The 15541-nt window shown below is 40.2% G+C and overlaps 1 protein-coding gene across 8 annotated transcripts in view; it reads left to right on the top strand.

Annotated features, from left to right (window-relative positions):
- ATP8A2 (ATPase phospholipid transporting 8A2) overlaps positions 1–15541 on the top strand; it is a 347593-nt gene that overhangs the window by 72775 nt on the left and 259277 nt on the right. For all 8 annotated transcript variants that reach the window (XM_054809745.1, XM_054809706.1, XM_054809713.1 and 5 more), the window contains 7 exons: positions 1055–1132; positions 3195–3283; positions 4042–4086; positions 4644–4719; positions 12004–12109; positions 13444–13526; positions 15172–15221. In XM_054809745.1, coding sequence (XP_054665720.1) covers positions 1055–1132; positions 3195–3283; positions 4042–4086; positions 4644–4719; positions 12004–12109; positions 13444–13526; positions 15172–15221 — 527 coding nt within the window. The remainder of the gene's footprint in view (positions 1–1054; positions 1133–3194; positions 3284–4041; positions 4087–4643; positions 4720–12003; positions 12110–13443; positions 13527–15171; positions 15222–15541) is intronic.

Below are 15541 nucleotides of genomic sequence, written 5' to 3' on the forward strand. Positions count from 1 at the left end.
AGGATTTATTCTGTATTAGTTCTGTGTTCCACAGGAAATGAAAAGATTTAGTTGCAGGAAGATCCCCTGTACAAATGATCACTCTTGTACATTTTAAACTTCCAAGAAGAGAAGGAAGGCTCAGATCTTTTGGTTGAAAGAAATCTCTCAGCTGACTTATGTTCAGTAAATATCTCTTAAACTCTTCAGTACCTTATAGCTTCTCTTGGCCACAGCAGAGGGAAAGACTAGACTTGTTTAGGGATGTGTGGCCTTTTCGGGGGGTTGGCTTTTTTGTTTGGTTGTGTTTTTAAATCCTGAGGCTGGCCTTAAGGTCACATCTGGTATGAATCATAGTATTTCTGTAAGGAGATGAGTTGGTGGTGCCTTACGCAACAAAACAGCGATCTGTCTGTTCCGGCGAGCTTTGACTTTAAAGTGTGTTTCTGTTCGGTTGTGGACCAAAAATACCGTAGTGGTATCTCAAGCTGAACAAGAGGAATACCTTGTCTTGGTATGCATTAATCCTTGGACTGTCAGTAAAGTTGTGGTGGTTCCTCTAAAATTCAAGTAAATAAGGTCTAACGTGTCTGAACTGCTTATAATGTATTGGAGATGCTTGACTAGCTTATCTGAGAAATTGCTTTGGTTCATCTAGCAGCTGTTTTGTTTACCCTCCCAATTAAATGTAGTAATAGGAGTTGATTTCAGAGTCACTTAAATTGTCTCTTCAGTCACGGAGGTGGCTAGAGTAAATTGCATTGTTGTAACTGAAGCCCTGTGATTAGCATGGCTAATGCCTGTTAGAACTTCCTACTGTACTCAATTCTGAAACTAGAGGTGCCATGAAGAAAATTATAATTATGTGTAATCAAATCTGGCTTTTCTCACGTACATGTAGTATGGCAGTATACTTTGGAAAGGAGGCAGCCCTGTTCAGCCTGGGGTGCTGTTTGTCTCAAGCTTTCAGAACTTCCACCGATGGAGTTAAGCCAAGTTGGAGCTGACTAAAAGAAGACTGGAGACTTCAGAGTTTAATTTGCATAGCATAGGTCTAATTTTGCTCTCATTTCAGGACATAGATATGTATTATCCTGAAACAGATACACCTGCAATGGCCAGAACCTCAAACCTTAATGAGGAACTTGGGCAGGTAAGACAGCATTTTCTGAAGTGTGTGTTTGTGATACCCTTCTATCTTCCCAGAAGCTATGAGAGCATGCTGTACAAATCTGCTTTATTCTGTTGCTCTGTGGCTCAGATCAATGGGATATCCTGACTTTCATTAGTTCAAATCTTACAAGTAAAATAATGAGAAATCATAGGATTAAATTTGAGGTCATATAGGCAATTTTAAGCCTGGGAATTGCATTTTTTTATTTTCTGTGTTTGCTCTAAACTGACTTTTCCCTCAAGGGTGTTGAAGAGATGCTCTGTGATTGTGACTGTCTATACCAGAACAGAATGTACAGGCCTAAGCATGGCTGAAGAGCAGGCCAACAGCCTCAGCCTGTGTTCTTAGTTCTTCATGTTTCTGGCCACTTCACAGGAAGTGCTAGTTAAAAAAAAAAAGTAGTTCTATTCCTAATTCAGATTGTATTCCTTCAAGCGCTTCCATTTTCCTTTCAGATAAAGATAACTGTATATTAACTTGTACTTGTTGTAAGAAATTTGTTAATAAATTCTGGAAATCAGTCTTTTCAAAATGGAAGGACTTCTCAAAATAAAGTTACTGGAAAACACAACTTTGCCATTGAAATTTTGTAGTACCATTGAGAAATCCTAGCTTTTCCTTGACCACTAAAGTCATAGGTGTGTAATTGAACCACATAAACTTCATAATTCATGTGAATTTAGTGTTGGAGACAATGTTTATGTAATAAAATAATTGTGTGCTGCTCAGTGGGGTGGTAGTCAATATTCTTCTTGCTTAATCTGATTGGCCTTTTCCTTAGGATTGTTAAAAATTGATTTGTATTTAGATTACTTGGAAGTTATCAGCCTCTAAATTATGGTAGTGGTTTTGTCTAAAGTAAACTATATGTGGCATAATGTGTATTGTTGGCCCACATGTGGTTTTCAGAAATGGCTTACTATTGATTCCATGTAACTATACTGAATTCTTGGATTCACTAATTGAATTGTTCACAGGTGTATTTTAATAATTTTAGCATATAACAAAATTTAATGACTTGAAGTTCCTCAGAGGTTTGGGTACCTACTTTGGAAATGAAGCTTGCACAAGTTAAAGTCCGTGCTGTATTTGGAAGCAGTGTAGTGCACAGCTAAAGGATCACTTATCTGGTAGTGCAGTGCACTGTCTTGTAACTGAGCTGCAAATATTGAGGACGTGTTTTTTTGTAACTCTAGGCAAAGTAGGAGTTAGCCAATTTAAAGACCAGACTATGTCAGCACCATCACTTCCTACCTGTTGCTGGTTTAAAAGCTTACCTAGTGCAGAGGTAAAACAGTGTGGAAGTTAGCTTGCAATTACTTTCGGTCTCTTGCGGCCGACTGAAGGTGGGAATCTTGAGTCTGCTAATGCTCTAAGAAGTTGTGTTGCTGTGTTGGTGTTGTCTCCAAGTTCTATCTGGAAGTCATTGGTTTCCTGTATGGGATTATTAGCTTGGGTAGAGCTGACTGTGGCTATGCCTTGCACTTCAGGACTGCTCGTGACTGAATACCAGGAAAGGCAGCTTATGTTTGTCTGCAGAATACCACTTGGACTTACTCCAAGATATTCCTTGCACAGTACTGTTTATGGGGAACCCCCCAAGCAAATTCTTGATGATGTTTGGAACACAGACTTTCTTCAGTATGCTAAATACTAATGGTTCTTCAGCAATCTTAGAATCTTTGTTTTAATTTCCAGCCTTGCTGTTTGATGTTAGTACAGTTGAAAGATTTGGTGAGTGTTCAACTAGCACAAGCGAGTACATCTGTATTATATACACTGGAGCCTTGGCAATTGATACCTACTATTTGGGCCTTGCTGCATTTAGAGATAAAGGAGAAATAATGCCATTAAAAAAAAACTTTCCTGATTATTTTCCTGCAGCTTTGGTAAGACAAAACAAGCTGCAATGAGCCTGCATTGGCCAATACGGTGACACTTGAGCCATAAGTCTGCCAGAATTTTCCTGATGCTTAATCTGTTTTCTACTTTGAGTTTTCTTACTGTGCAGGCTGAAAACTAGACTTTTTTTTTCTTCCAGGTGAAATACCTGTTTTCTGATAAAACAGGTACTCTAACATGCAATATCATGAACTTTAAGAAATGCAGTATTGCTGGAGTGACATATGGGTAAGTATGACTTTTTTTAGAAACTCTGTAGCTTAATATGTGCTCATTAATGGTACATAGTTTTATAAATCAGAACAGGATTAGAACATTCTGTTCTTTGGTTTGTATTTTAGGGTATTTTGTGGTCTCAGTTAATAGCTTTGATTTTTCATGTCCTGCAACACAAATTATGAAATGCAAACCTGGGGAGTACTTTACATGATGAGAAATAATTACTTGCTTCGTAACTGATCTTGATCATGATTTAAACTAAAACAGAAGTGCCAAATAACCTCTGACCTTTCCAGAGGGAAGAAGATGCAATCCAAGGGTATCAATTGTCAGACATATTTCTGTTACTTCTTCAGAAGAACCAGGATTTCATTACAACCATGTAGCTGCAATTGTAGTTGTGGAGTTAAATATTCCATGCATGGGAGGGATACCCATTTACTGGCTTTGTTCTGTTTCTGTCAAAAGGATCCCTTGAAGTCATGCCAGTATTTCATAGCAGTTGGCCTTTTGAGTCTTGAATAGTAAATCTTCGTCTCTTAGTTTTAAATGGGTAGTCTTAAGATCTCTGCAAGTTAACCTTTGAGTTTCATGGTAGCTACATTAGATACCTCAAAAAGCAGAAGACTTGGTTCAAACGTGTGAACAGCTGAACCCATGATTCCAGCATATGTTTGTATGTGTGATGACTCACTGATCTTCGCCTTCTACCTATTTTTTTGGTTTGCAAAGCGGAATAAATGTTTTTTCCTTTTTCTACCCCCTAGTCACTTTCCTGAACTGGAAAGAGAACGTTCATCAGAAGACTTCAGGTAAATATATTCTAAGATGTTTGTGTTCTCTATAGCAGAGTGGGGACAATCTATATAAAGACCGCTTTCCAGTTTGGGACTGGAAGAAGCCCAAGGGAGCAATGTGTTTGAGTAAAATGCTCTTCCAGTAGGAGCCTAATGCAGAGCTGGTGGGTGGTGATGGATCTTCTTTTCTGCACAGAGAGATGGTGGGTGAATGGGAGTGAGGGATAGGCAGTGGCTGGGGTGGACTGGATGCATGCTAATGAAGTGCTTATTTGTAATTGTAGACAACCAAGTTACAAGATAAGAGTAACTGTCTTTACAGTAACCTTACCTCTAGCTAGAGACTGAATATTACTCTTTGCAATCACTAAGTTCAAACCTGACAAGGAGAAGAAAATTAACTTCTTTATTAAAATGCTATGTTTTAATAATTAAACTGGGAAAGAGCTTGATATGGTGTTTCATGTTGAATTGTATCTTGTTTTTCCTTTGCTTCCCAACAAAATAGATTAAGTAGCAAGATTGGAAATGTTGCCACTGTTATGTTTGAATGTGCTTGTCTTGCTCTGCAGCCAGCTACCTCCTTCCACCAGTGAATCGTGTGAATTTGATGACCCGAGACTGCTGCAAAACATTGAAAATGACCATGTAAGTCTACTCTTTGAATCTCATGTCTCTTAAACACCCTCTTCTAGGCCTCTCTGGAATTGAATGCTAAACAAATCTACTTGTGTGATCAAGTCTGCTCTACAGGTGTGTCATGCAAGCACGGAGTGAGGAAAAAGGAAACAAAATAGGTCCGCCAACTCCTTTCTGCTCACTTGCCTTACTATAGAATTAGAGAAATGACATGGATATGGATACCAGCTAGCTGTAAAACAGCTTCATATATGCCAGTGTATATGAAAGATAGTGTCTTGTAGCAAATGATGGTACAAGTTGTAATTCTTAAAAGAAACTACTTGCAGTGTTCAAACATCTGTAATGTTAAAATACCATTTTTAACAGTAATCCAGAGCATTGCAAGGTGGTTCTGTTGTGAGACCTGCTTTAAGTACTGCAGATGTTGGGAATTCCAATCATGTAAAGGATGTTAGAGATGGGACTTAACTGCAAGCCTAGTCTTAGCATGAGACTTAGTGATTAGTAATCTTAGCCTAACTGAAGGGACATAGCCCTTAGGAGGGTGTCAGTTCACTGTGTATTCAGAAGCCATGCAGCTATGAAGTGTCTGACTGGACACCAAACAATTGAAGTCACTTGTGAAAAACATGACCCTTGTGCTCTGCAGAAGGTCCCTCACAGTAGGGGATCTGGGCACTGGCAAGCACCAAGTCAATTAGGTGATTGCTCTACTTAGTATAACTTCTGTAACTGGACTAGTTAAGTTTAGTGTGAGCATCCAAAATATAGTTACAACATACTGTTTGCATGCAGCAAAGCTTTGCTTTCTGTTTTGCTTTACAATACTTAAGAAGTTGAAATGCAGCATGGTGTAAATGCCTGAATGAATACTTAAGGACTTTCCATGTCACTACGTATTCCTCAATGTGATAAAGCCTGAAGATGGCTTCTGTGATCTAACCTTCAGGATGGTGGCCCTGCCAGGGCAATGCATTGCTTTTCTGTGTGGCTTTTCTAATCATTGGCACTGGAAGGACTTCCTGCTGCACATCACTTGCAGCCAAGATTTGGTTTGCCTCCTGTTTGTTTGTGTTCTGTTTGTGTACATTGTGTATTCCAGGTACTCAGTCTGCATGCGAGGCTACTGGTTTAGGTGCAGGCTACGGATAAAGTGTGTTTGAGCTCTTCCTCGCTGGCTGTTGGTTTAGGCATCTATACAGAAAAGTACTTTGGTACACTTTAATAGACTCATAGAAGGGACATATATCAAATGGGCTGTGAGATGGAGTTTCTCATCTAGCCTGGCAGTGGCTCGCTAACTTTGGGATATCTCTAATTCTTTCATCTTCTCTGGGCAAAGCTTCTACTTTGGGAGATGGAAGGAATATTTGCCGTTGTAGCAGGCAAATAAAGGATTTTGGTAGCTTCCTTAAGTGTCACTTAGTCTAGACAGCTCAGAAGTCTTTGTTCTTTACATGCTGAACCCTTATGCATCAAGTTTCCTTTTGGCTGGCAACTTGAACAGATAAATACTGATGTCATTGCACAGCTGACTATGGGCTGAGCACACTGAACTCAGCCCTCAATCAGTGGAGAAACTTCTGGCTGAGAAGAAGACTTAAGGTGTACAGTGTGTAGGCCAAAGATATCTTCTGGAGCCTGACTGTACTGGAGGGATGGATGGATGCCACCCACTGACAAGTGGTGATTTAGTACAGGACACGAGTGCAAGGACTACATGTGACAGTTTGCTTAGGAAGTTCAGATCTATTTGTCAAACTGCATCAGTGAGATGAGGGCTGGATTACAGGATGGGAGAGGGAAGAGTTGTGTGTTTCTAGCCCATTAGCTTTCTGCATTAGGTCAGCTGTTAAGGTGCATAAACTGCTTCCTTCTACCAAAAAAACCCTTAGTGTCTTAGTTTTCATAGCTAGTAGATAGCTGCAAATGCCATTTACTAATGTCTGACAGTCTCCACTCATTTAGTGAACTGAGGTGATAAAACTGAAGTGTTCTAGCACAAGCTGCATTGTGGGGTCACATGGTGTTGGACTCAGGTGGGCAATGAATTCCCTTTATACATTTGTCCTTTTGCAGCTGAAGCTGTCAGTGTGCTGTCTCTCACAAACACTCAATAAGTACTCATTGCACTGATCTTGAAGACTTTATTTTTTTCAATCCAGTTGTGTTTAGAGCTGTCTCAATGCCAAGTAATTTTCTTTCCAAGTTGAAAATAAAAAATAAGTACTTGTCCTCATGAGACTGTCTTCCATCTGCTAGGAAGGTTTTTAGCATCCTGCATTGCCTCTAAATTTCATAGCTCTTCTGGGCCACTGGTGTGTATGGACTGAATGATGGCCAAGTTCACTCTTGAGTAAGATTCAAAAAATTATTGCCCTGCAGGAAGTGTTCCAAGGAAAAATAACTTGTCTTCAAAACATGTGGAGGTTTCTCTTGGCTTCTCTGGGATTTTAATGTGGAAGAAAGTACCTAGGTTTGTCTGCCTATGCTTTTTCTTTTAACAGCTTCTGTTGTATGAACTGTGCAGCAATGCCAAGAGTATGATGCTGACTTGTTTCTATAGGGAAAATGGTGTAAATTCTTCTTAGAAAAAGAAAAGATCAGTTATTTCCAAAAAAACATAAAAGAAAGTTTGAGTATGCTAGTCTTTATCCTGGTGCTTGAGTTGCACATGTGCTGGGTATAAACTCATCATGGAGATGCAAGCCTGATGATATAAGTGCAGGGAAGGAGGTCAAGAAGTGAAAGAACTAAAACTTGGATCTCATCCTAGACTTCTCTATCTCCCTGGATTCTCTCCAAACCTCCCCCATGAACTCCAATCCCCATATAAACTCTCTTCTGTGAATTACCACTTGGGCAAGAAGCAGCAAGCAAGTTGTATAGCTGCAGATGCATTAATTGATTCAGTGACTATGTGTGAGAGTTAAGCAGCTGGTCAGGCAGAAGAGATAACTGTTGTGCTCATGTTGAGCCTTTACCTCTGTCAAAGTGTTAATTTAGATCTCTAACATGTCTGCTTATTTTCATGATGTGTGTGGGAACTGAGGCTTTTATCCCATCAGGCTTTGTTGAAATGACTGCTGTCGCCAGCTGATTCTTAATTCCTTAGGAAAGCAGAACAAGAAAAACACTGCTGGAATAAAAAACCGGAATTTAAAATACAGCAGGGGGGAAATGCATTCAGGTGGTAAGAACCTCTGGGAGGCTTTAGTTCAGAAAGCAACTGTTGCTGGCGTTTTTTATAGCTGACTTGTTTTTTTGCAGCTGACAATTGAATTGTTATATAGCTTGGTGAGAAATATTTTTCATTCTTTTCCTTTTGCCTTCATTGTGCATGGGACTCTGGTACTTTTGCTCAAGTAAAAGGCAGCATCTTTCATTATAGGTAATATTTCAGTGGTTTTGGACAAGATAAACTTGCATTTACTCATATTCAAATGCTGGTTAATGTTTTCTTTGAGTCTGAAATGTCCTGATCGCCTCTAGCCTTACCAGCTTCACTGTTCTGGAGGTGCCCGACATGGCTGGATCCTCACAGTGTTCTCCAGCTATTTTAATGAACAAAACAGTAGGAAGCTCACATCTTTTTAAGATGTTGAGTCATAATTCTCCCTGTTAATGAAGTAGATAAGTATTTTACTAGCTGTCCTTGACAGAATGTGCCACACTTATGCAAAGTAGTAAGCTCAAGTGTTAGACTGTCCCTTAATATCCCGTTGGCCTTTTCTAGGCCATTTGCTCATAAACCTGTCAGCCATGCTCATCTGGAAATATCATGAATGGAGGCACTGATCTGATACTGCTACAAGTAAAAGGAAAGATGAATAAATAACTTCACATGCAACTTCTTTGTAATTTATCAGGCTGTGAACAGCTGGCTGGAATAATGCAGTTTCTCTTCAGACTGAGGAGACCCAGATAAGGACATCGATGCAGAACTACATATCTACACATTTGTCAGAGTGCAGCTTGTTCCCCAAAAGAATGAGTTTTGACTTTGTTTTTGTCCCCTCTGCATAAGGGAGAACATGTTAAAGATAAAAACTTTTGATACAGCTTCCTGACCAGTGGTCTATGCCCTGCTTGATAATGGATAATGCTGTGCCTTCTAGATAGGGAAACTTTGCTTTCAGTGTAGATAACACTTTGTAGATAACAAACCCCAGAGACTGCTTCCAGAAATGAGACTGTCTCAGTGTGCCTGTAGTTCTCAGCTTGTAGGGGCAGCGTGCAAAGTAAGTTTTGCCAGTGGGTTATATTGCTGGTGTAAGTGGCTGTACACCAAGTGTTCCATGGATCTTTGGAAAAGACACGGAGGAAGACAAGCAATAGCTTTCACCCAGAGCTGTTGGCACACAGGGAGGAAAAAATGGGGGGTGAACAAGAGACTAAAATAAGCAAACTTTGCTCCTGCTACAGACAAATAGAGAAGGAAAAAATGGGGTGGGAAGAGGTAGAGCCAAACTTAACAAATGGGCAGGCGAGGAATGTCTCAGTCAGTAAGAATTTGAGTACTGAAATGGCAGAGACTTGCTTCAATAAAGGAAAATAAGTGATAAAGCAGAAAGTTAACCTGTGGGACTTCTGTCTTATGCTTGGCATGATGTTAGGGATGTATCGCCACAAGCCAGTAATGAATTTTCTATTCACAGCTCTGAAGTAGGAATTTGAATTCTCTATCCTGATTCATGCCAGTGCAATAAATATTGTCAGTGCTGCAACAATATAGAAAGGAAACAAATGACAGCTGTGTGGAGGAGCTGATGTGATAAGCTGGGCCTCTGTCTGGTGATCTTCTGCAATAGAACTGGAAGATTGCCATGTAATCCATTGTGAGCTGTGAAAATACCAAGACAGCAACAAATTACATTGCTGGCTTGAAAGCAGAAATATATACGTAGGAAGGATTAAAATCTATGACATTACCGGAGACAGTTTGTTTCCAGCTGATAGAACACATAATATGAAAGCATGTAAGGGGCTAGGTGATATACATGTAAGAAGGACATCAAAGGTCTATAGCAATGGATGCTGAAATGAGAATCTGGTAGGCTGTGCTTTTTGAGATGGAGATACAACTCTCATTGCTTTCACTGGAAATAATGGAGCAGCAGTAACCTCCTGACCAACAATTTGCCATGGACTTAACATTTCGCACACTACTTCATGATTATATTTCATCTGTTCATTTTCTTGAACACAGCTTCTGTACTCCAGCATGTCAAAAGCTACAACTGTTGTTATTTTAATGGCATGTGACCATACAACTCAGAAATTTCAGTATGCAAAGCTAGAGGCCTTGTATGGAACAGTTATTTTCAAAATACTCATGACAAAGTACATGAAGTAAAACAAGAATGTAAGTATTAGATCTGCAGTCTTTTTATTACACTCTTTTCTGATATGCTTACTTTTTGTTTACACATGTTAACACAACATTTGCCAGCTGTTTTGTGGCTTTCATAGTAATTTAATTCCTACTCATTACATCTTGCTGTTGCCAGGGCATCTTTCTGTTGTACAGGTACATAGGCTGTGTGCACCATATTGAAAAAACAAACACAAACTCAACAGTTTTTCGCTGTTCTTGGTCTTGTCCCTGAAACAGGACCTGAGATAGAACAAAACTTTGTAGTTTTATTTGTCACATAGCTTAACTTGGGGAGGAGCATTAACATGTCTGAGAGCCAGTTGTGAATGCTCCTGGCATAATTGTGAGAAGTTGCATTTCAAGCGCCTCTCTAGATGGGAAATAGAGGAGTCTTTAATGTCTCAGTAGTTCTGCATGATTAAAGGGTTTTATAAATTAACTGTGTGGTTTACTTCAGGTAGTAGTACTGCATATATTCTTAGAAAAATACATGTAATAAGTCTCTTGCATCAGAGGACTTTTGGTGGCATGTGGCTCCCACTTGAAAAAGTTTTATTTGAACTTGTAGCCTTTTTTCTGTTGTGAAACATTCTGATGTACAGAATACTTTGTGTAGCAGAATAAAATGTGTAGAAGCATCTTTTAACTGTTTAAAAAAAACTTGGGTCCTGTGTTACTAGAGTCTTGTAGGATTCTTCTCCATCTGATCTTGGTTTTAATATTACAGTAATGGGGTTTTGGCCCAACTTTGTGCTAACAGCTCTTGCAAATGCTCTTGAATTTGTAGTGGTTCTGTTAAGACAGAGCGTATATAAATATGCTATGCTAATGAAAACTAGATGATATTTTTACATGCAAAAATTCTGTGAGTTTGCAAAGTCAACTAAGGCTTTCTGCAAAGATAGAACTGATAAGTTCATGTCTGACTCAGTCACTGAGCAAGCGGCTGCTGTGACGTAAGATTTTGATGCCACTAACTGTGGATGTTATGGATATAGCAGGGCTGGTGAAGGGGAACATGTTAACTTTGACTGTTTCAGCCAAGCATCTTGAAGATCTGTGTGAACTGTGGATGAAGTTAGTTTGGCAGGTTGTGAGCTGGGCAGCTGAGTACTGTTCCCGACTGCTATGAGACTGAAAGTGCTGTGCCAAAAGCAGGGGTGGAAAGGAGGGAAGAATGGGATGGGGGGCTCCATTTCAAGTCACTATAGCTACAGCTGCCAGAATTTGCTGATCAGAGACCTGTGACTTAAGTGCCATAACATCTTCACTGAGTTGTAGACCTGGTGTCTCTTTAAGCACTCTGGGATGGCTGGTGACTATGCAGTCTGTGAGCAATGTTTTATATTGTGTGTTCTCGTGATGCTGAATGTGTAGGGACCATTGATCAAATTTCTGCTTGGCTGGATGATGTATTCCTGGGGAAGAGCATGTGATGTTGCCTTCTACTGGCTAATCAGCTGCTGTTAGCTCTGGATGTTCATCACTAAAGGTGCAGTTGCAATGAGTTTAATGCTAGTGTGGCTACTGTCAATCTATTGAAAGCTGTTGTGGAAGCTACCAAAGTAGTATTTCCTGTTGCTTGATTATCATCAACATCTTGTGGTAGACATCTTTGCCTATATGAAGCTTGGGTGCTACAAAACTCTTGCTTTTATATTTGGGAGGGTGGGGGAATCTTCTGGCTTCCCAGCTCTCTGCAACTTAAGTGAGGTATTTATCATAAGGGCCAGCATTAATGAACCGGAGCACTAAACTCTGCTGTATTGATGTTCTGGGATTAAGATGACTACTATAAATAGAGACCAGGATATTTATTTGTTTGTGGTACCTAAGAGGTCATCTCAGGTTAGTGAATGGTCTGTGTGCCTCTCAGTCTGTGTGTAATACTAAACCTGACTTTCCTGATCTAGCCCACAGCTGTGCACATACAGGAGTTCCTCACTCTGCTGGCCGTGTGTCATACTGTTGTTCCTGAGAGACAGGGAAATACGATAATCTACCAGGCCTCCTCTCCAGGTTGGTTGTTGCTGTCTTTTTGGGGAGGGAACGAATGAGGGCGTAGAAATGGGTGGATGGGGATGAAGAAGTCCAGAAATTTATGAGGTCATAAATTTTAAAAGCAAGATATCCTCCATGATGCTAGCAGTAGATCTGGCATCTTCTGGCACCAGTGCACACTGCTTCTGAATGCCTCGTACAAAACTGCCAAGTCCATGATGTTTCTGTAGAGCTAGGATACGCTTATGATCCCTACTGCTCTCATAACACCTACTCTGGCCTCTTTCTGTGGGGGTGAAAAGCAAAAGTAAAGCTTCCAGTGACTTCTTCCATGCATAGAGCAGACCTATGGAAGTACTGATTTGTTTCTGCATGAAAAATTAATTGCTCTATTTGGCATGCATGCAAACTGGTCTTGATCTAGTAGCTTCCTGTGTTGCTTTAAGCAGATACAAGATGCTGATACTTAACATGATACAACAAAGAGCAGAGCCTTGGCTGTATTGGGGCCTTCTTTTCACCCATTTCTTCTTTATTTCAGTAAACACAGTGGTGCTGAGAGGTAGGCAGGGCCAAACTGCTGAACAGTAGGGCTCTGTTCCCCATCAAATTATCTCCATTTCTAAGGACATTTCTAGAATTGTTATAGTGGATATATTGAGTGATAAAGCAGCAGTATTTGTGTCTTAACAGTGTTTGAAGAGTTGGGTGAACAGCCCATGTAAGGTAACTCTAGTCACAGTGCTGATGACCCGTGAGGAGACCAAGGGAGCTGTAGAGACATTAGGGCTACTTGAGTTGGGCACTAAATTGCTTGTATGGTGGTTGTGCTTTAATGCCACTTGCTCCTTAACAAGGCTGTATAACTGGTAGAGGTGTTGGCTCTGGTTTCAGCTCGGTTATTTGAGCTATTAACCACACTGCTTAGTTCAGTCTCCAGAAGATGATGCTGTATTTATTTCTATAGCACCTGAACTTAGTGCCTTTACAGCAAGAGATAGATTAAATGTGTTTTGCAGGAATTAAGAGTAATGCAGCTTTGATCTTCCTTTCAGAACAGGTATTTCCCCTGTTAATGTAGAAAAGTAGGACTCCTTCACAACAACACAGTTTAATGCTTCAGTAGTTACAGATTGGGTATGAAGTTTGTGTAGTTGGTATCATATGGCCTTGTAGGATCAACATGTGAATATTGTGGAATTGTGTGCAGAGCTACTCTAGCAGCCCTACAGATGTGGGAGTACATGGGGAAAGGGGGCTTCTGTGTTTTGGTAGTGTGGCGTATTTAAGTACGGGCTTTGCAGGCCTTTGCTATGTACCAGATTAAATTTAAGCTTTTCTCGTATTGGCAGATGAAGGGGCATTAGTGAAAGGAGCGAAAAAACTTGGTTATGTGTTCACAGGACGGACTCCCCATTCAGTTATCATCGATGCGGTAAGTAGATGTGCATGGCACAGGCTGCCGAGCTCATGTGGAGCATAAGTGTCTCCTGTGTGGTCCTTGTGAGTTCCTTACAGGGCCTTTAGCTTGCTACATGCAAAAGGCTTTTGCAGACTGGGAGAAGTTGTCTTCCTCTATTTTAGACGCAAAGTCCTCTGCCCTGCTGTGTGGCATGGGAAATAGGAAGTTGCAAGCTTATATGGGAAATGACAGCAGTTGTGCCTGAAGAATGTTTCCCTTGTCTGGGAAGCACAGATAAGAACACTCACATGAATTTCCTTCTTATGTATCTGGGAGATTTTCTGACTACTATGTTTCATGGCTACTGTACTTCTAAATGTTTGGTTTTTTGTATTAAAATCTTGATTTTTTTCTTCAATTAAATCTTTTACAGATGATGTTGATTGGCTTAACAAGCTCTCTATGGAGGGGTGCATAGTTAATGGCTTAGAGTTGCCACCTGCAGTCTCAAACTCATGGGGCCACATTCTGACTGAAGTTGCAGTCTAACTTAGAGTGGCTCCAGACTTACATAGGTGCAACTACTAGGGTGCTTATTAAGAATAATGGCTGTATTTTTGTCCTTCTGTTCAAGTGCATTCACTTTCAAGCTTCTTGATACACTGCTAAGCACTTAAATCCTAGAAAGATAGACATTTTGTCACAGACTTTCTACAGCTACTCAGAAAACTGCTGCTTAGTTTAAGGGGAAGAGCTTAGCTCTAGATGACACTACTCATCCTATCTAGCCTCTTCTCTCCTCTGCAGGAAGATCCAGGCCCACCTGACCTAGTTTTATACTCCTCTTATATTCCAAGATGGGAGCATGGTCAGTCAATAAAAGTTGTCACTCCCAGAGGTTCCTGTCTCTCCTTATTGCCTACATCAGTGGCAGTACATGTAACATGGGCTGGAGATGGATTTTGGTCTTGGGGATATTGCTGAATTGACGTGTGCCTCGTAGGATGTAACTGTACTGCAATTAGATTTTGCTACAGCCCTTTCTTTAACCATGAGCTACAAATAGTACTGGAGTTCTGAGGCTCTAGTAACTCCTACTGCTTCTACCATCTGTTGTCCAACAGGAATGGCAAAGACAAGGTGTTTCTAAATGCTTTTCCTTCCTCAGGTTGTTAATGCTCAACTCCAGCGAACAGCTGTTGGTGATAACAGGAATTACTCCTCAGTTAACCATTATTGTCACAAATAATATAATATGTTTGTAAGTTCAAGTAAAAGAAGTATTAAGGCAGCTCAGGCAAAGGTCATTGTAATACCAAATCTGGGTGGTGGGTTTATTTTAACTTGGAATAATGATCACAGCCTGTCTCGTCGTTGATACCTGTAAAGAAGTATGTATGCATTTCAGAGCATGCTTATCCTTCTGGAGTAAGATACTAGTTCCCTGAAATGATGTAAAAAGAGTAAATGGAGGCTGCCACAATATTAGATGTTCAAGAAAGATTAGAATGCCTTCATTAAATAGGGCTCTACATCACTTTTACCAGGAGAGGGAGCTATCACCACATTTTATTTAGACTGAGATGCTTAAACAAAGGTGTTTAACCAACTTGCATGTTTACACGTGTAAGAATATACCGCGAATTATACTTATAACAGTATATGGTTTCTCTTGTAGCTGGGAAAAGAAAAAACCTTTGAAATTCTTAATGTGCTGGAGTTTTCCAGGTAAGTTGTCCTCTAATATAGTAAATGCAGGGTAACAAGAAAGCTGTTTTGTAACTTCATTATTGAGAATAAAAAGATACAGCTGATGTAGTAGAAAAGCTGAACTTCTTTAATTCTGTCCTGCCCCTCTCTCATCCATTTCCAATATAAGACTAATACAGAGCTGCTTACAAACTGGTGGCTATTGGCATGTGAGCATGAAGCTCTCCCCTGCCACTCCAGCTCTGTTGGCTTATTGTAGAGTTGTTGCCCTGAAAGTGTCATTCTGTGCCTCATTGATATCCTGATGTGTTACTTGTCGACTTCAAGAGCATGCTTTG

The sequence above is a fragment of the Grus americana genome, chromosome 1 (assembly GCF_028858705.1).
Source record: "Grus americana isolate bGruAme1 chromosome 1, bGruAme1.mat, whole genome shotgun sequence".
NCBI lineage: Eukaryota > Metazoa > Chordata > Aves > Gruiformes > Gruidae > Grus > Grus americana.